Source organism: Epargyreus clarus, unplaced genomic scaffold (genome assembly GCF_041222505.1).
Source record: "Epargyreus clarus isolate Ecla_fem2 unplaced genomic scaffold, WU_Ecla_fem_2.2 ptg000021l, whole genome shotgun sequence".
NCBI classification, from domain to species: Eukaryota; Metazoa; Arthropoda; class Insecta; order Lepidoptera; family Hesperiidae; genus Epargyreus; species Epargyreus clarus.
The window spans coordinates 6,052,229-6,077,230 of record NW_027332228.1 but is presented as its reverse complement, the minus strand read 5'-3'; the positions used below and the strand labels follow the sequence as shown (position 1 = coordinate 6,077,230).

At 34.1% G+C, this 25,002-nt stretch overlaps 1 protein-coding gene across 11 annotated transcripts in view; it reads right to left on the bottom strand.

Moving 5' to 3' along the window:
• heph (polypyrimidine tract-binding protein 1 heph) overlaps positions 1 to 25,002 on the bottom strand; it is a 534,307-nt gene that overhangs the window by 37,622 nt on the left and 471,683 nt on the right. For all 11 annotated transcript variants that reach the window (XM_073084198.1, XM_073084200.1, XM_073084201.1 and 8 more), the window contains 3 exons: positions 22,365 to 22,466; positions 12,953 to 13,099; positions 6,194 to 6,340 (listed from right to left, as the gene is read on the bottom strand). In XM_073084198.1, the coding sequence (XP_072940299.1) occupies positions 6,194 to 6,340; positions 12,953 to 13,099; positions 22,365 to 22,466 (396 nt within the window). The remainder of the gene's footprint in view (positions 1 to 6,193; positions 6,341 to 12,952; positions 13,100 to 22,364; positions 22,467 to 25,002) is intronic.

Here is a 25,002-nt window from a genome sequence, read left to right as displayed (position 1 = left end):
GTCATTATATTTGTCTCAATGACCCGAGTGTCCTTAGATAGGTGTTAGTAAAAAAAAAACAAAATGGCGGATTTTTGGCGCGAAATACTAACACATTTAAAAAAAAACGTTAACCGAACCTATCGAGTAGGGTATCAAATGAAAGAAAATTAAACGGCGATTATAAAAACATATTTGTATATATATAAAACTGTAAGGTGACTGACTGACTGACTAACTAAATGACTTTTTCATTTTTCAGAAATCAACGTACAGCCTAAACCAAGGACCTTACAGTTCTGAAATTTTGCACACAGGTTCTCTATATAGCTTGAATAAGTACTAAGAAAGGCCTTTTGGAAATTCTACCCTTAAGAGGGTAAAATAGGGGAAAACAGTTTTTTTGAAATCCTTTAATTTTGAAGCAACTACTATAAAATTTTGTATTTGGCTTTCTGGATAGGAACAAGGACGCACTTATTTATCCCCCTCCGAAAAATCAACCCCGTAGAGGGTAAAATAAGGGTTAAAAGTTCATTTGAACAATCGTCAATTTTGAAACAAACACTATGACATTTTGTATCAGGCTTGTTGGATAAAAATAATGAAATGCTACCTCTAACGAGGTAAAATAATGACCGAAACTTTGATTTACTGAAGTTATATATTTTATAGACCGTAAATGGTGAATATTTTCGCAAAATAGTAACACGTTTTAAAAAAGTTAACCAAACCTATCGAGTAGGGTGTCAAAATAAAGGAAATTAAGAGGAGATTACACATACATTATATAATATATCTTATATATAAAATACTCGTGTTAGTTACCGTACTCCTCCGAAACGGCTTCACCGATTTTCACCAAATTTTATATACCTATTCAGTAGGTCTGAGAATCGGCCACTATCTATTTTTTTTACACCTAAGTGATAAGGGTAATTCATCGTTAACATTTTTTTATTTATATGGCAACACAACGTTTGCCGGGTCAGCTAGTACATATATACTCGTATATACACATCGAGATGACTGTCTGGCTAAACAAGTGAGTTGCTGTGCCAGAGATCAACGCAAAGGGAAACCGCTGAACTTAAGCGTGCTGGAATTTTACACATAGGTTCTTTATATAGCGTAAATGAACACTACGAGGATAAAATAGGATAATATTGTTTGAACATCTTTTGTTTTTGAAGCAGACACCTACTATGAAACTTTGTATTTGGCTTTCTGGATAAAAATAATGAAATGCCTATTTCACTGCTTTTAGAAATCCTACTTCAGCCTTTTTGGTGCAGTCGGGTTTTTGATTTTTTAAATTAATTACTTGTACCATAGGTGTGTAGGATTTTCATTTTATGACGTATCACTTAATTTTACCACCGCACCTACAACCAATGCAAAGGCTTTTAGTGGTAATTTAAATAAATCCTAATTAGCTGTTGCAATTTGTATCTATGTATATAAGTGGATCAGAGTAATAATAATATATATCCGGAGTGGTAATAGATTAAAGCCTTTAAGGACAATTTATGTTGCTTTTGATTTTTAAAAATCCCTATTTTTTCACTACTTAAATACAGAGAAAATGCTGTCAAATACTTAGAAGAAAATCGTATTGTAAATTATGGAATTTAAAGGACTAGGTGTCTCAAAAGGTTTGGTTCTATGATGGCTAGAAGCGCAATCTTTTAACTCGGCCACCGGCAGACGTTGGAGCGTCGCCGGGACAAAATAACTTCTTCTTTTGCCGTTGGCGAGTTCTATTCAACCGCCACAGGGCCTTTCGCGTGGCATGATTGATCAAAGCTTTATTGTAAATTCCTAAAAATGCATTACCGGTCTATAAGAGTTGACATATAATAACTTGGGATTTATTTATAATTTTCAACTTTTAATACTCGTAAGTAAAATTATCTCATGATTAGTTTGTAAAGGAATAAAATGCCTTTTGATATACTTATACGATAACTATTATCCTATTTGTTATATAGTTGAGCCAAATACCTCATTATAAGTTTTAACAGCGTAAGACACAAAGACGTCTGGAAATCGTGACAAGTGAGGGGATGACGCCAGTATAGATTTACGTTTATTTTTTTACTGATATCAATAACTTGGACGCTTAGTAGTTCTATAAGAAAAAGGATGATTTACTAATACTCGTTTAGGATTAAATGTGGAATATCTATTTAATATATAATTATGTCAAAGATAATTTTGAAAAGTTGGGACAATTTTGTATAAAAAAATCACGAATTTCATCCACGACGTTTCTTGTCAAGCGCGAGTCACATCATTATGAAGTGTATTTCGACACGCCAGGAGGAAATAGGCATGACATACAGGATATCACAAACCTCTCGACGGATAAGTAGTCCTGCAATATAGGTTTGACAACGAAAAAAACATTTCTTTTTAAATACTAAATAAGAAGCATCAAGACCTCTCTATAAAAACCGAATTCGAGCAAATTGGTAGTCCACGCCTCAGGCCTCCCCCAATGGATAGGAGCTGTGTGTTCTAAAGTGGAGCATAAAAAGTGTCGTAGCACATAATACTCGTATATGTATAAAGACATATCTTCACGTTTCTTTGTCAATATATCATATTTATTAGGATCTAAGGCTGTCTTTTGTTGTTAGCGCAACTCGCTGTTTTGATGAATGCAGTAAACGATAATGGACCAGTTATTAGACGTTGTCCAGAATTTTGCTATCATTATAGGTAGACATAAGATACGATTTTTGGTATGTTTACTATACCTACTAATTTTAATTTAACTCACTTAAGATTCTTCCAAATATGGTACCTATACTAACACACAGACGAGGAATAGCAACTCGTATTTATAAGTATAGAAAAAACTAAACCACTGTGGCATTGTTTATTACTTCTGCTTTGTTTCACATACGAAATTCACTGATAAAAAAACTTCAACTAAACGTGTAAGCTGTGTTATAGGAACGTATTCATATTCATTCGTTGTGTACAAATATTTGTATGGAACCCTCGGGACCAGGACACTTATTCATTTATTTGTTAAGAAATGTATTCTATAACATTGCTTTATTTATATTTCCGATAAGGCTTATATTTACTTGGCTATTTAAGTGTATCCATAATCTTTCCCTAACTCTGTACTAAAAAAAATATAATAAGTAATAGTTCTATCTAGTTACTAATGTATATCAACAATCTGTGGTTCAATCAAAACGCCTAGGTATGGTTTCAGCCTAATAACAGAAGTGTTAAGCGCTCCTGCGCTCTAGTGTGAAGGATGTGGTAATGGAGACATACTATTCCGAGGCATACCAGCTTAGTCCTTAGGGGTGGCGACACATCTGCGGCCGAACTCAGATAGGAGTCTAATCTTATGTAGGGTTGATTACAGATGTACAAGTTCATGGGCGGCAGTAGTTAATTACCATTAAGTGACCTGTATGCTCGTGCAGTACTGTTTTACCGCTACCGTTTTATAATATATAAAAAAGTGTGAATTGTTGACACAAAAATGTAATTATAGTTTTCAACTAGTCTACAATGAACGTAACTATCTCATTACCACATTAAGCGTTATAAACGATATTGATGAAGCGAACCGCCTCACGGTTTATGCATATGCGTACACAAACAAACACACAACAGACACCTATCTGTATCCGTTTTGAGTTTAATCATCACATTAATTAGCCATTGTGTTTAAACAGACGTCTGTTTGTCCTTCGTCGACAATTAGTTCAAACAACTATTATACTATTTACTGACAAACACCAAGTTAATTAATATCTACCGTAATTAAAATATTCGTAGGGAATTTTTCCCAAATAAGTAAGAAGCTCAATTAATGGTTTAAAGATATGCTTGTTATCTTGTTTATATACGTGTATGGTGTAGGTAATATGATTATTTCTTGTAGGGTTTCATAAGGTATGAAGTTTATATTTTTTTATTTTATACAATGGTTTAAAATGAAACATACACATGGTAAGTGTAACAACTTTGATTTTGAACTATTACATACTGTTTATAATAATGTTACTGTGTAGTTACCTATGTATCATATCAGTTTCAAACAAATTCGGTTTAATTATTCATATTAATTATTTGCCCGTGAAGCCAAACTCCTAATGATATTAAGTGGTATCGGGCCGGTTGTTTCGAGCTTAATTTATAGATAAGAACAATTTCCCATCACTCAACATTGTGAGATATCTACCTAATGGTTGAGGGTTATTATTGATAGGTTTCGCGGATAAACGAAACTAATTAAGCGTTTTAATTAATCCCACCATCCGGTGTTTTGTTACCGTAATTATCGATTTCTTCTTGCGTTGCAGGAGCTTTCGGTAGCGATATGAAAAGATACATTCCCCGAGGTTCATCACTAATATCCGTTACAAATCATTATTAGTTTCCGTTGTATAGGGGTTCTAATAGACTCCCATCCAATTATAAGTTTGTGGGCGGGACGCGAAAAGTAAAATAATAATTTACTTGTAGTTGAGCTGCCGGTCAATAAAATTATTTCTGTGCTGTATGGCTAGTTTTGCTATTGCACTTACTTTCTTTGTAGTTGTAAATTTGTAGAATATTTACAACTTGCAGTAGTATTTAAAATGTAGTGTTGGTGGTATGTATCGTGGTGTATATTATTTTTTTGCATCTGCACGAATCCTTTTGGAGGGTGATACATACTGCATGGTTTAAGATATATATATACATATTTGTAGCGGATTGTTGCGAAGTAGTTTTAACCTTAAGCATTGATTTCCGCAAAGTAACGTCTATTATATACAATTAACAATCTAAAATGCAGTGAATAACCAATGAAGATATTTTTTCTTTAATTTTTCAGTTTTTCCATAAGGATAGGCATGAATTACAGTGACCATTTCAGATTAAGATAAATACAGACAAAATAATACGATAAATAGGAAATATAAATAAATTCGTACACAAGGAAAAGGCAACACTAAAAGGTTAAGGCGCAATTTTCAGTGCAAGGAGACGATGAAAGAAATACTTAATTTCATACAAAAGTGCTAGACGGGTGCTCGCCGAAAAAAACTAATTCAAGCGGAAATATTATGTTTAAGGTAAGTCTTTTCATTTAAGACGTGTTGATCACAAATAGCGCGAAACGGAAAAGTAGTAAGTTATTACGTCCATTAAGTTCTATTAAGTTAACCAAAATAAATCATAAATCAATCACGTGTTATAGACACAGACAAAACTCGCCGTTACAGTAATTCGTAGTAAAGTAAAATGAAATCATGTCGGCGCTGGCGCAGCGTACAGACTTATCAAAGTGATTTTTAAATTATAGCGACCTAAGAAAAATACATTAACAGTTTAAGCGCAAGTCTAAGTTCGAAGTAAATTACTTTATCCAAGTCTTAATATTTACTCTATTGCACACAGTAACACAAGCTGCTTAAAGTCACTACGCGGCTGAGTCACTAATAAAGTGATCACGTTATTAGACTACGAGAAACATCATCATTCAATGCATCTCGCCAAATACATTCGCGCTGAAGAGTAATAACTGCGTTCCGATCATGCTAAATAAAAAAGCTGGCTCAACTGAAATCTGCCTGTAACATCGTCAAAAGTGATTTCGATACGTTCTTGTTTTTTTCCAGCTGAAAGTATGAAAGCTTCCAGTTATTTATTCATCCATCCGCTACAACAAAACTGGGCTCCAATACGATTCAAAAAGGTTGCAGGTATAAGCGGCGCTCCAAAGAGTGTAGTATCCGGTACTACAAACTAAATTGAATCCTGGATGAACTCAACTAGCTCAGGATTTTATAAATATTTGTTTCACATTGATTTGGGTATTTTTGTAATAAAATACTTCAAAAACCTTCATAATTAAACATTCTTGTTAACATATTTCGTTGATTATATTTTTATAAAGTATGAAATATAAATTTTGAATAAAATCATTCATGATTGTTATGGAAGTTTAAAATTGGCAAATACTACTAATAAACGCAGTTAAAACCTTTATAGACCGTAAAATGTAACATGCAACGAATAGTTTCAAGCTGTCGTCCCGTTAGTGAGTTCTGTCATGTTATAAAATGCGTATACTAGTTTTTATTCTGTAAAATAACAAACAACAACTTTTGTAAATACACATGAAATGAAATAAATTAATGCTCAAACTACTTCATTTAAATTTAGAAATATATAACATAATAAAACTTACGGCATTGCTGTGTGTCTGATCGGTCTTGAGCTCCTTGTGATTGGAGAATTGAACGTAGACGGCGCGCCCGCGCAGTTGTGCCACGCAACCTCCGAAGTAGGCGACCATTGCGACCGCTGATATTTCCTCAGCCATCTCGAGGAATGCCTGATAACAAAGATATTGTATTAGTAGATACACAGTAACATAATAGTATTTACTCCGATAAATATAAGATAAAGTACCAAATAGCTTTAAAAGACCAGTCTGCTTTTCACTATACTTTAGTAAAATTGTGCTATTTTACTAAACTTTACTCTAGTGAGTGCCGTAACCGGGTTAGATAGGTAGATTATTCATCATTCACTTTATGATGATCAGAAAACACATTTAACTTGGAAATTCAATATCCACGATTACCTTGTCTATGGACCGAAATAATTTCCGGTTATCGAAGGACCTCTTGAAGCTTTATCAGAAGGAGAGGGTATTTACGCAAATTACTAAATCAATACAGTTATAAGAAATAAATATAAAGTTATAAGAAATTTGGTAATATAATAATTGTTTCCAATTTTAAATAGTTTTATATAAAAAAAAAAAACTTTTAATTTTTATAATATAGGAGTAGTAGACGAGCATGTTATTTTATGAAATAGGTAGTTTATTATAAATTATTTGTTGTTAAATAATTACTTCACTTACAAAGGATGAATAATGACAAATGTATTGAATACAAAGGGGCTCATAAATTGAGAAGGTAGTAGGTCTACTGCGACAACTATCACCTCATATCGCCTTATCTAATCGAATATACTGGGAGTCGGGAGCGAAAATGGGAATGAAAGATGACGTGTCGAGAGGTCTCGCTCCGCGTGTGTCGTACCCATATATTTTATTCCGACGCAGGTATTTGCTATCTAATTCACTGCGATGTTTTCTGTATAGATAGTTATATCGATATGAAATTCATAATGCATTGCAATACATCCGCGACGCTTGTGTTTGCGCAGTATTTAGGTAATAAGATATACGAATTCTGGTATCGTTAAGGTGTTATTAATTTTAAGTTAGATACCGTACATATAATGATGTAGGGATCTAGTACATATAGCTATAAATTAGAGCAACTTACCTACAATTATGCGTAAATCGTCGATACAAATGAGCAAACAATCGGAATGCCTGCGAATATATAATTGCAATTTCTGTTCGAATTCTGCGAATGTACTTCTAAGCTTATGCAGGGATACCGTGTCGGTACTCGTTTTGTGATTGTAACAGGTAGTATGGACTGCAATTAATCGACATCGTAGCGGACCGTACATAAACCTAGCAGAAGTGCGAACTGATGCAACGCATATAGACTGCATCATTCCCCAAATACGTTATGATTTCCACCACCATTTTAGAGGGAAAATTTAGCTTACTCGCGTCCTATTTCACGTGCACGCCATTTTCGACCGCAACCTCCTGCTTTTGGCATTTGAATATGGCCGCCCAACGTACCTACAAAATATGCGGCCCTGTATGGGAGTAAGCCGCAAATTAAATGGAATTTGTTTGTGTTAATTACAAAAGAAACTTCAGTTAATATAACTTAATATTTGAACGTACTAACGGATTTAGGAGGAGTTGGCAGAATTTAATGTATTCTTTTAAACAACATTACGCAATAACCTATTATACATTTACAGTTTAGTCAACATTGAAATCAACACAGGACACCAAAGTTATTAGACATTAAAATTACGCTTAATATAAAATTGAATCCTATGGTCGCGTCCATAAATTTTAAAGAGGCAATAAAAATCACCATTGCATTATAAAATAAATGTGATTGATTAATAAATTAGGCAAACATCGTCCCGAATGAAGCGGTGTAAATTAATGGAAGCGTGGCACCGCGGCAGTGAGCGTCGATCGTAAAATAGTGTCAACGGCTCTTTCGTTTTAATCACCGAGAGTGGAAGCGATTGTCCGCGCCCACTCACATCATGTTTACCCACCTCTCGGCAGATGGCGCCTTTGTAACTGGACTCTGAGAGCTTCGGTTACCAACCACTACGCTACTTTTCATCATCCTTCCGAGGCTCACCGATAGACTGAAGCCCGGCATCGAGTGCTTTATATTAATGAATTAATAAAGATCAATGATCGGTCAATGTAGAGTACATAATAGGAGTACATGAATGTGAACGCATTTTGGGTATTACCTAAACCTCATATGACACCTATCTACCTACAATTTTGGGTTAATGCCGGCGATACCACCACTACAATAACTACACTATAAAAATTACTGTCTTATAATAGTTAAGCTTTGTGGCTGTATTTTAATTATATACCTATTAGTGGTAGAGACAATTTAATATTAGCTGGATTGCATACCTCTTCGCAGCTTCAATTTAATAAAAATACACAATTTTCATTAGTGCCACATCATGAAACCTTGTTTAATTTTATCTGTCTTAAAAATACAATTTCACAGTGACAAAAATAACAAAGGTTATTTAAAGCGAGCAGTCTATTCAAAAGGGAATAAATAATGAATTATTTTAAAAGATGACTGAGTAGATGATATTAAAAACACTAAGAAAGGAGAACGATAAAAAATTCAGGGATTTTTCAATGGATTGCACCGTAAGCGTGAGGATGAAAAGGCGCGGAAAATTTCATAACAAAAAACACGAAAATGGCGTCTGTGACCGTTCATAAAAAGGGATTCGACTTGTTTCTTGTGTCGGAAGAGAGATTGTTTTCTTTCACGCCACGATATATACGAAGGTGGGTGTCATACGGGCTATTTATTAGACGGGATAACATTGTCGCAGCGTTTGTCCGGGTGTGTGTGCGAGTAATAAGATTTTCTTTTTATTATTTTACTTGCGGGTTGTAAACTAACTCATTTTTAATTTGTCTCTGGTGGGTCGTAAATTCCGCATTCCACGTGGTTCGCGGCGCGTCGACGTAAAACGCGCAGTAAAACCGGCTGGTGTCGCTAAACCCGCTCGGACGTACCTACTTTGCACTTGCGTGAACCTCCGCGCTTCCTGATGGATCGCTAGCTGTACTGTCTAGTCACGTTCACGTACCATGTCTTTAGATATTTATTGAAGGTGGGAAAGCAAACCGAAAAGACTGAATAATAATATTAATAATGTATCTTACTCTTATAATAAATTTGAAAGTATTTCTCATATATCTTTTAAGCTTAATAATTTTTTAGGAAATTTCATATCATGACAGTTAATAGCGCATAAAATATGTAAAAACATTTAAACACAGTTATTATGATAGGATAACTATTTATTGATTCCAAAGGTTAGGGTTACCTAAAATGCGAAAATAAAGAAAAAGTAAGTACATTTTTTACCGAAACACCTCAAGCAGTTTGATCGAACTCGCGGTGCGCCAAAATACACTTAAGTTCTCGTAGATACGTTTGTGCGATGCGATGTACCTCCACCCCTGAGATGCCTTCTTAACCCAAATTGAAATTTATTTTCGACGGCGCTCCCTTGATTCCGGCCAAATATAATTTTTTGATGACATTCCGAGTTTGGGTTATTTTGCTACCTTATTTATACCTACAACGTTAACTAATTAATTCATTGAAAATAAATAAAATTCATTTAGTTTTTTTTTATAGCAAGCGTTACTTATAGAATTTTACTAGGATATTCCTGATATGGTATTTTGTTCCATCCTGGGATAATGAACAAATCCAGGAGGAACAGTCAATTCATTCATAAAATCATGCAAACAAGTAAGTGCTTATGCAGTTTTTTGTTTATGTAACCTTAAACGATACCTGAATCTACAACTCAAATAATACCATTTTAGAAAACTAAACAAAAACTGTTTTTATTAGCAGCAATTCACTTAAATAGTTACAGTTCTGAGCCCCACTTTCTAAACTAAATTAGAAGATTCGAACGCCACTAGAACAACTTAAACGAACTCTTCTGCTAAAGAGTTTAATTTTGGATAACTTCACTCGATTCACTTTCACGGTACTTAGTAAGTTGCTACAAGATAATGTTTAACGCGTTTGTGGCAAAAGTTCTTGACAAAGATAGACTTTTTTCATTCCAAGCATTTGCTTTTTAACCAAGTGATGTGCTTTTTTTAGGATACTGGACTATGGCCTGAACCATTCTTATTCTGTGAGATTGCTCGTGCAGCAGCAGCTTGATAGTAATGGTTTAATTATTATAGTGATGAACCCTGCACAATTCACACTGGAACGAAGTGGTACCTATGCCTTCTTTTGTGATAGGTGTTTGAAGATTGCGTAATATGTTTCGGCTTGATAAGCAAATATTAAATAGTAAACTGTCTATCCTGATAGAAAAATAACAGTCTTGTGTCAATTCATTGGATCTTTAAAATAGGTGCAAAAAGAGCTCTTCACGAAAGCCCGCTACGTATCCACAACCCCTCTGGTGTTGCATATGTGTATAGGCGATGGTGACTAATTTCCATCAGGTAGACTGTCTAGCTTTTTGCAAGATTAAAGTATAAAAATATCTTCAAAAGTCATATTAAAATTAAGAACTCTGTTTTTAATAATTTCCGTAAAAACTTTCAAGTTTGCCGCGATAACGAATTCAAATCAACGTCCCCTGAGGGATCACTTAATAACGCAACAAGCTTTCCCCATTTCATTTACCCACATCCCTAAAATCTCAATTATTACCATTTTATTAGCCACGTTGTAATTGCACAACCAATTATATTTGCTTTTATGGCCAGATAACGCCACCGTTCTAATAAAAAATATCGGACGAGCTTAATCAACATTGGACCATAAAATGTTACATAAATCTGGTATAATTAAAAAAGGGACCTAGATATATAATTATTGATGGGGGCGGCACAGTATCTATTGTGGGATTAGTATTACATATCTTATATAAAAAATATCAATTTGTAATATACATTCTTTTAATTAGCTTTTCACATAGCAATTTTATCTACAATGTTTTATTTCAATAAATTATGAAATAGGAATGGGTAAACTCTTGTTGTATAAATATTCTTTATCAGACTACCCTAATGCTAAGGATAAATTAAAGGCACGTCCATTAAATTAGGGCAAAACCATGCCTACTTGCCGTGGTTATGTGGGACGAAAAAATCGAGTAGCGCACTTCGCAAATACGGGAGAACGACCTCTTTTACTTGGTTTATATGTAATATAAGGCAGGAAACAAGTAGGTAGGAGCCGGTGCCACAATGGTTAGCGGCCTATTTGCGGACGAGACCGCGGCACCCACTTGTTGTGCTTCCGGCCGAGCCGTGCTCCGTCCATTGTGACTAGAGTAGTTCTATTACATGGCCGAGTTAATACATTAAATAGGGGCTATATTTGTATTTGATCTTGGTTTTTATTGTCATGTGCTTGAGGGAATATTTAAAGTACCTGTGCTTAATTGATTATTGAATTACAAATGTACTGGCCAACAACTACCTCATTTGGTTACAATCTTTAAAACATTGTTTTGGGGTCTTGATGGTTTTAATATTTAAAAATAATAATAATAAATAAATAAACGTTTAAACTTTTTAAAGTTATTTTTTGATGTGTTTAAGCATTTTAAAAGGTTTTGAAAAATAAGATTAACCTATACAAATTTGGGAAACATTCTTTTCTACAGATAATCTTTGGCCGATACGTACCTAGTTGAAATATAAATCGAAACTACAATAAATAAGGTTGCTCAAGTATAAACGTGAACTTTTTATTTCGTTTTCAAAACACCTAAACTGTCATTTATACAAACAATAACTGTGGTCGTATGACGAACTAAAATCACCTTTGAACACAATAAATGTGGCTTTGCAGCGAATTCTAAATGAGGATTAAACAAGCTATTCAATATTCGTGGCTATTTCTATGGCATGGTTGCTTTGTTTCCCGAATTTAAGCCTCGTTAAATAGCCATAGGGAACGTTTGCAATCGTGTCTAGTCAAAGCCAACTAAAAGGCATTCAACCACAGTGTTGCACTCGGTTCGGTAAAGTTATTACTAAGTCTGAACACGGTATTACCGTTCAAGACCACAATTTGCCTCAACTTACATTATTTACGTAATTTTAAATTTAAATGGACTCGCTTCATTTTAAGTATTTGAATACTAGAGTCCACCGCGGAAAAACTTATCAAACAACAGAACAAAGTCGCCAAATCTCTATATAATGCAATGCATTAAAACATTTATAGTAAATGTAGGTACATATATTTTGGAAACATAGTGGAGTCGGCGTATGCAGGATTTTTGCAAATTAAAGTCTCAATCCGTATTTTTTATCTATCTTTAAAAAGTTATCTTGGTACATATTAAATATATACCTATACATACGTGCTGTATGTATAGTACGGGTATATATTTTTTGTAAGTGCTCGTTCCGATTTGTTTTACTTTGGGTCATATTCTAATTTTGAGATAGAACTAAGTTCTTGGGACTACAACGCAAATGTCGACATCAGGTATAACTCTAACTCTGCTTTGATTTTTTCACAGCTGTGCGTGGGTGGTATTGACCATTTACATGAAAAGCCGTTATTAACAATCGCTCTATCCAATGATTTGCTTTATGAAGATCAGCATTTAACAACTTCAGTATGCTAGAAATGGTCAAATTTCAACAGCTGGTAGGTATAATTTGGATAGATTGATTAATGAGTATTGATTAGTGGGTGCGAATAAACACGATTATTATTGTGACATAATAGGATTTAATAAAAATGAAAAAAATGACTTGATTCCTTACCTGATTCTTCCCTTTGAGCACGAGTACGTTGGTGACGCGGCCGAAGGGTAGACCGAGCTGAATGACCTCCGCCTCGGTAGTCTCGTTGGGTATGTTCCGTATGTGGATGACGCGGGATGGCTTGCCGACATTCTGTTCCAGTTTCACCTGTAACAAAGATGAACATATGAAATAAAACCAATTTTTACAGTATAGTATCAAAATTGATATTCAGTCTCTAAATAAATACATTTAGAATTTCATCGACACGGTTTTTTCTCGTGATCTCGTTTCTCGGCATCGAACCTCTGAAGATCATTGTAAACTTGTTGTAATGTTAAAAGTAAACAAATAATTAGTAGTTTATAAGTACATGAAAATACACCAACTTCATATTAATAACGACAACTTGTAACAACTCAAAATTTAAAAGAAGAAAATATACCTACTATTTTAAATTAATTAACAATTTTTAATATTTGGACTGGTATTTATTTAATTATTCAATACTATATAGGATTATATTAAAAGTATATAGTCCTATGTATGTATTTATATAAAAAATAAATTAATGAATTTATTAAAAATATTAATATAGACGGTCTTATGATTTCCCGGAAATGGCCAATGAATTGAGTAAACAAAAATACGGCATCTTTTTTGAGGTAAATGAATTAGTCGGAAAGTTCTGAGTAACCGATATAATTAAATAAAAACATAGGTACTGAATTAATAATTCCATTTAAATCTTGTAACAATGAAACCCGTCTTTGGGTTTATCACATACAAACTGAGGGTCACAGCAAACGACATCAACACGAATGCATGAAAATATAACTTTATTCGAGAGAAATAAATTTCAAAATTGAACACTCTCCATTCGTTGTCATTTTTTTGTCATTAAAGCACAACAAATAGACTGGACATAAAACAACAATCAAACAATTATACCCCGGGAAGCTACAAATTCATACTCGCCACCCCGCTCCGTTCCGCTCCGCATTCAGTTTATTTACACATTGTTTAACGAAGAGTAGCGCTCGTCTAAAGCCTAAACGGTGTTCCAAATGACCGGTCTAATATACATAAATAAGGCTCGCATTGTTAGCGGGGAAGAGTAGGTCGGATAATTGAAAAGTCGATGTAGTATAATTGTCGGGGCTTATCGGACGGGGTCCCGATGTGGGCGCCATTGTTCCCCGGAGAGCCTTTTGATTACGGCGGCGCTGCGGTCGAGGCCTCCGATATAATGTTGCTTTGTATGACACTTCACCTCCCATTGAGCTGGAGCACCGGCCTGCACCGTAACTTCTGCAATTAATGTCGTTACGAACTATGGAATACTTTATTGCTTAATATGTAAACAATAATTTTACGACGAATAAATTTAATTTTTAATTTAATTTTTACACTTAGTGTTTTGAACATTTTACACTGTAAATACATTTATCGATAAAATAATATAAGTTCATTATTTATTATGGATAAAATATTTCTAATGTGCTATTTTTTCCCAAGAAGCAACGAAACGAGCCCCGACAACAAAAGCAACATCATTTACTCGCATGTTTAAGATATCAAACTAATTCGTAGTGTTGTCCTCCACTGTGTTTACCGTTCTTTCTTTGACGTGAATTGATCCGTAAAAATCTATTAGTGTTGTCAAAGAATCAAGAGGATTTCATTGACTTTTAAATGAATTATTTTCTTTTAATTTGTTAGATAATACATAACGTCGGACGTGCCTGTATATAAATACTGATACGTTATTTTATTACAAATAATAATAACAGAACAGGCAACGCTAGGTATCGAAACAATATAAATCCCGTTACAGCCAACATCAAAAGGGCCAAATCTTACGGCCAAATCTCCGTAAGTAAACAAATAAAAAAATATTTTTCCAAACTCACTTGTTAAAGGGAGGAATAAATCGTGAAACACGTTCGCCCACCTTGAGGGTATTTTCTCTCTTCGCGAAGGAAAACAAGTGGTACGTAAAACGTAAAGAAGGACATTGCTTTCGTTGGGTCAGAAAATCTGCGAAGAACGATTTCCACATCAGACACTTTAAATCATCCGCTCCGTCTCACATTTCATCCATAAATATTAAATCCTGGCTTGGTTGGTGGAATAGAAAAAAAGAGATATCGTGTGACATTTTCCGTCGAGGATTTCCCGGAATCGGTCAATTTTCCTGGTGATCGCTTCAGCTGGTGTTTATTGAAATAGTATTTCTCAGTTGGCCGCCCCCGGGGCGAGATCATTAACTATCTTACGCCTACGCTCGGCCTAATGACCCTTCAAGCAGTCTCTGAGACTTCCCACTTACAAGAAAGGGTGGTAATCTCATTATGTTAATGGACGCATATTAGATGCTTTTTAATTTCACTGTATATCCAACACGGAATAATTTGTTGATTGAATTTAAATGTTTGGAGTAATGTAACTTGTTCTTATGTACGTAATTTAGATATTTAAGCCCCTGAATTATATGTAGGTATATGTTTTGTATCTGTTTTTTCACATGAGGCTACATCTTTCTGGAGATTAGGGATACTTTGATACTTTTCTATTTCCATTGAAATACATTACCCACTCCCTAATCAGTTTGGTGATAGCTGATATAACAAAAAATATTGTCTACAAGAAACTATTTGTGTTATAAAACGTTTCATTTAAATAGATGTACGATGACTTTTTCCGTAATTGGATGTTAATTTAAAAACAATATCCAAACAAAATACCTACGGAGTCGTAATTAAAATTGTATTAGAAAACTATATTGGCAATAAAAATATTAAAATATACTTTCCTTTTGTAACAGCAAGATCTTAAAAAAAGTAGTTATATCAATTTAGTTAGTCTATCATCGTTTAAAATAACGGTTGAAATTTAAATGTATGGTCGGTGTGACGCCATTGCTAAGATCTATCTTTGCAGGCGTTGTTTATACAAGTGGTATCACGTATGCCATCGCGGAATTTCATTCATAAATGTTTCGAGAGAATACTGGACATGTAACCACTGCTCGTATAACGTATGTATGTGAGACGTCTTGTCGCAGATCGCAATATGAATCAGACTAGGTACTAGATACTGCATTATTCCACAACCGTCAGAGCATAAATGTTTACAGATATACTTCAAATTAAACTTTAAAGTTTCTGCATAAACAAGTCTTCTTCAAAGAGAGAGAACATAGTTTGATGGAGCGAGTAACTCAACTCAAGTTTGTCGAGCGTTCGGAGTCAGAAGAGAATTAAAGAAATCGCAGCAATATCGAGTTTGTGAAATCAACCGACAGCATTTTGCAATATTGTTAATGCTTGAAGAGATGTAACAAAGTCGTTAAGAGGTAAAATTGTACAAATTGCGTAATGCCATGCCATCTGTTAAACAAATTATTAACATTAACTTGAACGTTTTTCGTATGATTGTAACTTATAAATTGTAATTTTCACTACTATCCACGTTGCCGGTTAAGGTGATAAGGGATCAAAAACGAAAAAGATCTGCAAGGTACATTTTTTTCACATTTCTTTCTTACGTTCTTTTTATTTAACTTTAACTATAAGTGCACGCTTACCTACAAGTAAAGGTCATTAGTACTAGATAACTAGCTTGTGTGTAATCGTAGATACATCCTTTAAACTCTAAAAACATGACAACTTAGCTTACAATAACATGTTTTCTGTTTTATAACTTTGCAAAATATATAACATTTCATTGTAAGCTCATCACTCATTGAAGCCTAAAAGTTGGCAAGGCTGTTAAAATTTCAAGTCCATTATTACGTACACTAGTACACTCTAGTCTGATCCGTCAGAACTTTTAATTGGCAGTTTATAGATTATTGTTACAAAATGCTCTCTGAAAGCTCTGCCTTGTAGCCATAATATTGATGTCTATTTTGCTCATAATTTTAGACTGCTGCGTAATAGGATACTGTGGTAATTGAGCATTAAAACTTATCCTATGAAATACGAACGGCTACCTTTCTATACAATAGAGCTGTTATACTTTTGAGGGAGCATCAATAGTGATTTGTTCAAAAGTTTTCATGTGGTAAATAAAATAGTTTCTTATTCCTATTTACTTGAATATAAATAAGATAATCAAAGGTACAAAACCTTTCGTATGCTTGTGTTTTTTTAAACAGAAGATTTATTTGTATTAATACGCCTTGGATTTATGATCTCTATCAAGATGTTATTAACTTCGGAAGTGGTTCAATATAAGAAGTATGATCAAAATCTATCAAGAGTATACGATAAAAGAATATAAGGTTGAATAAAGAATTTCATAAAACTTTTTATACCGGTATAAAATATATTATCTTCTAGGGTTAGCGTGTCTGACTTATGTTGATTTATTTATGAAATCCTCAATTTATTTCATAGGAAACTGTCACAGTCGGACACGTATATTAGTTAGGCGAGGTTAATAATATGAAACACAATAAATTGAAACACAAATACAGCTTCATTTATTTTTGTTAATTTATAAATTTTGATACAAGATAAAAATGATTTTTCCATACTTTTCTTTCGGAACATACTATCTCGTCATAGTAAATATTTCTACAAGGGCATAAAGGACATACATTGAAATAAAATGTCAAGACTTGATAAGTATATCATTAATATTATTTAATACTTATTCAGCCCACCTGCCAGCCATTAAGATTTCTTATTTCAGAAATTAATCATAAAACTGGGCCGTATTTTGCGGGGCAAATAACAATAACAGTCGAGTTACACTGGGGAGGTCGTAATTTCGTAAGACAAGCTCGTAAATGCTGAAGTAGTGGTGAGGTAAAAGGCGAAGGCATTCGGCAGCATCCTCAGATTTGATTGATCTCCAAGGAGGAGCCCCCTACGCTTTTACAAGGCAACGCCAGGAAAATGAGGAAAAAACGGGGAACATAATTAATTACTTTATTTGGACATTAATGACTCGGTCAAACAGGACGAGGGTTGATTTTTGTATTCTTACGGACAAACTTCGTTTCATAATAGCGTAATACTATAAAGAGCTCATGGTTATGTTTCGTAAATAATTTGCTTTCATTAGATATCTATAGATATCTATAGTCTACACGTATACCTACCTATACTTTATAGTACGAGGAGGTATACCTGTACCTCCTTCTACAGCAGTCTAAGGAGTCAGTGGATATTTTTTATTATTTGATTAATGTAAATAAAGCGATAATTAATTGAATATTATTTAAGGGTCGGTTTAAAAATTTCATCCATTTATTCGAGCTTGTCTTGCAATGAGTTAAACTGATTTCGAAGAGGAGTGAAGTTTAATTAATTCAGAAGGAAGTACACGGACGGACATGGAGGGACCGGCAAACAAAAAGCCAATATTTTTAAACCAATATTTTTATGCAGAAGCGTGTAAAGCGACAAAAGTAATAATTATCAAATGAGCATTTAAAAATAAAAGAAACTAAGCAAGAACTACTTTGCTAAATTTATTACGTAAATATATTTCAGATAGCGCTTAAACTTTATTACAACCAAAAAAATACTGTCTGGATAGCTTTACTCTTGAGTCAATAAACATCTTACTTATCGGGTCCGTGCCAAGCTTCATCCGAATACGGTTGAAACATTTGCTCCACTCTTTCTTTAATATTTTCAGGACTTAAAGTATCCAAACGATAGAAAAGAATAACAAAAGACAGAAAAGAAAACAAAAAAAAAAACTCTAAAAAAAGAATAGCTATTCCGCTGATGGATTCTAAATGAATATTCAGTGCGACAAAGAAGAAGGGGTGTTGTAAAAAGCACTGTCTAAATTTTCGAAATGGAAATGAAAAAAGGTGGACGCAATCGCAAAACCATAAAATGGCAAATAAATAAACGTGGCTGGGACACGTCCCTATTTAATTATGAATTAGGGCCGGGCTGTAACGAGATCACAATGTAATTAAGATTACTGCGACGAGGTTTTTTCAGACGGAGTCCACGAAGTGAGAGTAAATGGTTGGCGAAACTAACGCGGCGACCTTGTTTTTCTCTCGGAAAACACGTAATTTATGGCGGGCTAAGCAACATTTGTAGCGGCGGACAATCTATTTGTCTGTTATGTACCCACCAAAAATCTAAAAGTACTTTTCCTGACCATATGATAGATTTATCCGTCCATGTCAAACGCCTGATTTAAGCGGTTGTTAATAAATTATTTTCAACGGAGAAAATATTTTAGTCCCTTTATTGTGAGCCATTCGTTTATTTGTAAAATAAATAGATGTTGTTTGCTTTTTGTTTGTATGTTGAGTGAAAAAAATGTAGTATTTTGTTAATATAAAACACAGTAAATATATAAACAATAAGCGATATTATCTGAATTTTTTACCAATACTTTTCCTGATTTATTGTTTCTTATTTATCAATCAAAATAAAACTGTTTTAGACAATTCAAATACAATTAACAAAATTAATATTCCTATTCCATCGAACAGCAATAAATGTAATATCCAATGAATGCGTACATAAGTAATTATTTCTTGATGAAGAGGTAAAATAAAACCTTTGACTCGTATGTGGGAACACCCCTCATCTATTTTGGTGAAAGTAACCTAATTATTTACGGTAATACACTGTTGTAATGGGATGTGTAGAACATCGTTATTGTATTCTCAGTACGCTTCGTTCCCGGGTGTCGCTTACAAAAATTAAATAGATATGAAAGGTCTTGTCGAAAGAGCCATTTTTTCACTTCTCTCGAAGGAAGTTTATTTCCCCTGTCACTGGTCATTACGTCAAGGCTCTTATGAGGTCTGACAAAGAGGAAAATTGTTTTAAATGTAGTTTTCATACATATATATATATATATATATATATATATATATATATATATTATATTTATATTACGAATATTTTCATGGTCATACAATTTAGTAAGAAAATATTTCTCGCGTAAAAAATATAGAGACGTAAAGACTCCTCATAAACCGAATTAAATATATATATATATGGAACGATCCTAATGAAGCCATACTAAGTACAAGATAATATTCTATCTTAACTAGTCGTATAAATTGTAAGGGATTCTCTTAAAGCACAATATTTGTGTGTCCATCCCTACCTCTGCATTAGTGAGTAGTAATTAATTAACGTCTCATTTCGCGGAGCCTTCTTTTTATGAGACCGTGTCGTGCGACTTCAATACGCTCACATCTTGTTTCTTTTCAGCTTTTTACTTTGTTTCAGACCGTGGGTGGTGTAAAGCACTAGTTATGCAACTGGAGCAGTTACAATTTTTAATGAATCAAGACTACTGTTACCTTCGTTCTTCTCAACTAAGTTAGTAAGATACACAGTTAAACTATAAATAAACACAATATGACTATCAGACAGTAAATAAATAGTGATACAAATTGCCAATCACAAGCTAGTTTAGATACACACTCGTAGTATATTTTACAACAGACTATTCGATGGTTTACTTATCGTATGTCTACATGCTCTCTCTTTGCAGGTGGATTAATAACTTACCACTTGTTTATTATTAAGGAAAAAAATAACAGCTCAAACAAGCTATTGGCAACTGGTCAGTTTGAGTAAAAGTACCGTGTTGATCAAACAAGAGTAGGTTTGTTTACTCACTTGTTCCCACAAGAAAGAACAAGCGATAGCACAATACAATACCCATTTCCACTTTTTGAAAGGGTGCAGAACCAATGTGGTTCGCCCAGGAAGGTATCACACCTATTTCTAGTGTGCGGCAGTTCCTGCGTTTCGATACAAGGGTGACTTACATACGACATATCATCTTACATAGACTTTCGGCACGACCTGTCCCAATTTTAGGTTTGTATTTATTTTCCACTTTTTTGTGTGTTATATAATTTGTGTATTTTTGTGTGTTATTAATTATTTTACAACTTCCACGATAAGCGACCAGAGTTGTACCCTGTACCCTCATTTACTCGAACTACATTGTACTCGCACTTTTTAAAGGTGCACGTTAAGTTGAATAGTACACTGACAAATAATAGCTCGACTTTATATTAGCCATTGGTCAGACAAGCCCTTTTTAACCGAGCGTAGATCCGTGTGTTTGCAAAGAACGCATTTTACAGAGTGCAGCTTTGCAATGCAAATATACGATAGAACAACAATCGAAACTCAAAAAACATTTATTTTCCTTAATTTTGAACACATTTTTCAACATCTTTACTATATACGTAACAAATGCTGCATTTATACAACAGTGCTATTAAAATGCATTATTTAATATAGCACGTTGTTTATGCGAATCTAAAATAATATGTTTACTTAAAATTGTATCATCCCTCCCATGAGCGTTTTCAGTTTTCATTCAAGATTGTAATTGATAACCTTTCGCTTATTGAAAATGTATCAGTCGTTTTAATATCCATTCAGTGTGTAACAAATTCGGTATCCGCAAGATGGGCGAGATTAATAAAATTTTAGCTCTTAAACCCGCAGGGGATGCCCCTTTATGGCACGTTAGCTTTTTACGAGGCTTCTTTTTACCTTTATACTTATTTCGGTTTTCTTGATTTATCATTTTTGGTTAGGCAATTACACATTATATGCGGAGATTACGAATCTTTTTTCAATTTCAGCTTTTAAATGCTTTTAATTAAAATGTTACATTCTTATATATAAATAACAAGCAAATAAATAGCCCGTAGTTACTATTTATTGTCTCGGTAGTCGAGAGCCTGACTCCCTAACTAGCTTTACAACGAATACGAATTACTTACTTTGTTTCCTGTAATACAGTAAGTACCTATATACATATGCTACAAAGTACCTACTGTATTTTATTACAATTCCCTTTTTAATTACCAAAATATAGGTCCCTCATCGTGTGGTCCAAAACCACAGACATGTCCGAAACGTTATTTGATATTTTCTCATTTCTAAAACATAAGGAATGTTTGACTGAGAAAAGGAAAAAAAACGCTGTTTATATATACTATATAAGGAATATATCCTTACTAATATTATAAATCCGAAAGTAACTCTGTCTGTCTGTCTGGTTGTCTCTTCTTCACGCCTAAACCACTGAACCGATTTTAATGAAATTTTCTACAAAGATAGTCTGAGACCCGAGAAAGGACATAGGATAGTTTTATCCCGGAAATCCCACGGGAACTAGGGATGGCGATCTAAGATCGATTAATCGGAGAATCGATCTTTTGGACCCAAAACATCGATTATTTTAATCGATATTAGTAAGGATTGAGTCGTAAACTATGAATTTGATGAAGTGATGATCTTTAGCAAAGTTGAAGGTACAAATTTTCAGTTTTATGTACCTATGTTAGTATGTTATATTATTATCTTTTAAACGCGGGCGAAGCCGCGGGCAAATACTAGTAAGGAATAAGAGAAGAACTATATAAGGAATAAGAGTAATAAGTTGACATTGAATACGGTACCTTTTTGGCAGCGGAGTCTTGGTTGTTGTTGTCGGCGTGGTGTGGAGCGGCGGGCGCCATGACGGTGACGCCACTCTGCGAAAGAAGCTCGTCGGAGCCCCTCTGCAACAAAAATAAAATACGTTAATAATATTATAAGCCTTAGGTTTTTTTTTTAATTATTTAATAAGTTATTGTTAATTACCATAAAACATAAATCCTTTAAGCTAATCAAACGTAATACGATATCAGGCGGTAATTTCATAACTAATATTAAATAATGTATTGCGTATTATTGGTAATAATTAAATTAAATTGAATGGGAGTAATTTTAACGGAAGCTATAATAATAAGGAAGTAATTTCGCGGCGAACGTATTTGAACTACAGCTTCATCAGACATACTCGTAGTTCGGTACTGGATGGGTGCTTCGGTGCTTCGGAGGGCACGGTTGATCGTCGGTTTCGATTACTGGCTTCGCATTTAGGAAACGTGGCTATACAGTTATGGGATCCAAAAATTGTCGCGGGTAAGTCAATCATCACAGTAATAACAATTCATGGATATAAATACAAAAAATATAACAATGATAGTTGAAGATAAGAAATTCTCAGTGACCGGGATCACATATTCAAAACTTCCTTCCATCCATCGATATTACATCGTAGACTAGATGTGCCTCAAGCAGACTTGATAAATCTAATGACAGATAATTAATAAAACAAACGAAAATAATCTAAAAGTGTTTAAAAAGATATATCGCAAATAAAAAATAAAGAGGATATTTACATCTACGCAATGGTACAAACGGACCGTCTATTTTCCAGTTAGCATCACAAGATGACATCGCGCGGTACACGCGACCGCGATGTAGGGGCCTGTGCGACACAACAATATAACAGAGGTCGCACCTGCCCGGCTCGGTATCCGTCACCCGAGACACTTAATAAAGCCAACACGTCATTCGTAACGCTTTCTGCACAAAAGACGAAACAGAAGCTGACAGCGAAATTGCCCGCGGAATCGCACGCCCCGCACCCGTTTATTTTTAGATTTTCGTCACGTGGGGCGTTGGAAACACTTTTTAATTGCCGGGTAGCGACCGCTCTGTTGACAAGGTAATGTTTGGTTTCGTGAGCACTTTATCACTATTTTTAAATTTCCTTTTCCATGTAAAATCTGATATAAAATTTTATTTCCACCTTTTTCGGAAATAAAATCCTCCTACGGGTTTGGTAAAAATTCTTAGCAACAATTAACCCGAGCGTAACCGCAAATTCAGAACAAGTTTAACATTTCCCTTCGTTATCGTAACTACGGGCCGATTGCTTTTCAAGACAGGGTTTATCTTGAGGTCCTTTATCTAACCTGCTCTGAAATTAGTTTAAGGTGTATTGGTATAGCGATAATAACCCTTAAAGGTCTGGAATATACGTATTTATTGTAATCATAAGTATCAAATAATCAAAGCAATAAACATTTTTTTCAGAAGTAACGAATCTACCTTTTTCTTATATTTACGTTGACATTAAAACGTTGGCAATCCAAATAGGTATTAGAAGTACTCTTTTCTACAATTTGCATAATAGAATAAAAAGATTAAGGTAACAGCGGGAATCCCATTTTACGACATAAAGCTTTCATTGTAGAAAAAAAGGACCGTTTTCTCTGGAATAAAACCAACACGAGGTCGTATTCCTTAGAGTAATTTCGTAGAGCGCGTGTAATAATTGCTCGAAATTAAATAACATTTTTCACAACAAAGAAACAACGTGGATGGAAATTTTGTTGCGAAATGCCGGATTGTGTTAGAAAATAAGGCAGTTTTCGTTTTCATAACAATTTTTCAAGTTAATGGAGAATGATGCTAGATCCCTTCGTAATGAAGAAAAGCGTGTCACCGCCCTGGCCCTTTTCTAACACTAGAATTATTATGATTTCATTTTATACATTTTTATTCTACTTAGTGTCGAGGTAGCGTTGAGTGTTTGATAAGACATCTTGCTAGAATAAACCTTTTGTAGTATTCGCTGTTGACTTGAAGTAATAACTTTGAGTAAACATAATATGTAATTCTTACTACAATGATGTGAATAGTGGATGTTAAAATAACATCATATAGCTCGTGAAACGTGAAAATTAATCGGACAGTAATAACATCGATTGTTTTGTTATTTAAAATATTGAAACCCTACTTAATTCATTATTAACGTAAATACCTATGTTACAAGTGGATAAAGCTTTTAAGGATTTTTATACAAGACGTTAAGAGGGTGAAGTTTAAAAAGAGACGTAATACCCTAAAGTCTGATTTTCAAAGCTCTTCTTAAGTATATTCAATTATGTAAGTAGCCTTTAGTGGTCCTTTAGAAAGCGACTCTATCAACGTCCTTTGAGAAAGGTACCATGTACTTTTAAAACTCCAAAAGAAAAGCGTATCTGAAATGACAAACACAAAATAATCCATAGGTTCTTGAATAACACTGATGCAAAATCAATTCCTAATATTGGCTCTTCGAAATGTATTGGTTTTGCTCTTGAAAGACAACTCTTATATATTTACTTCGATCATAACACACTGAAACGTTTCTCCAATATGACATTTGAATGGATGTGATACAAGGACCCTTCGTAGAATATTATCAAGAATAAAATATAC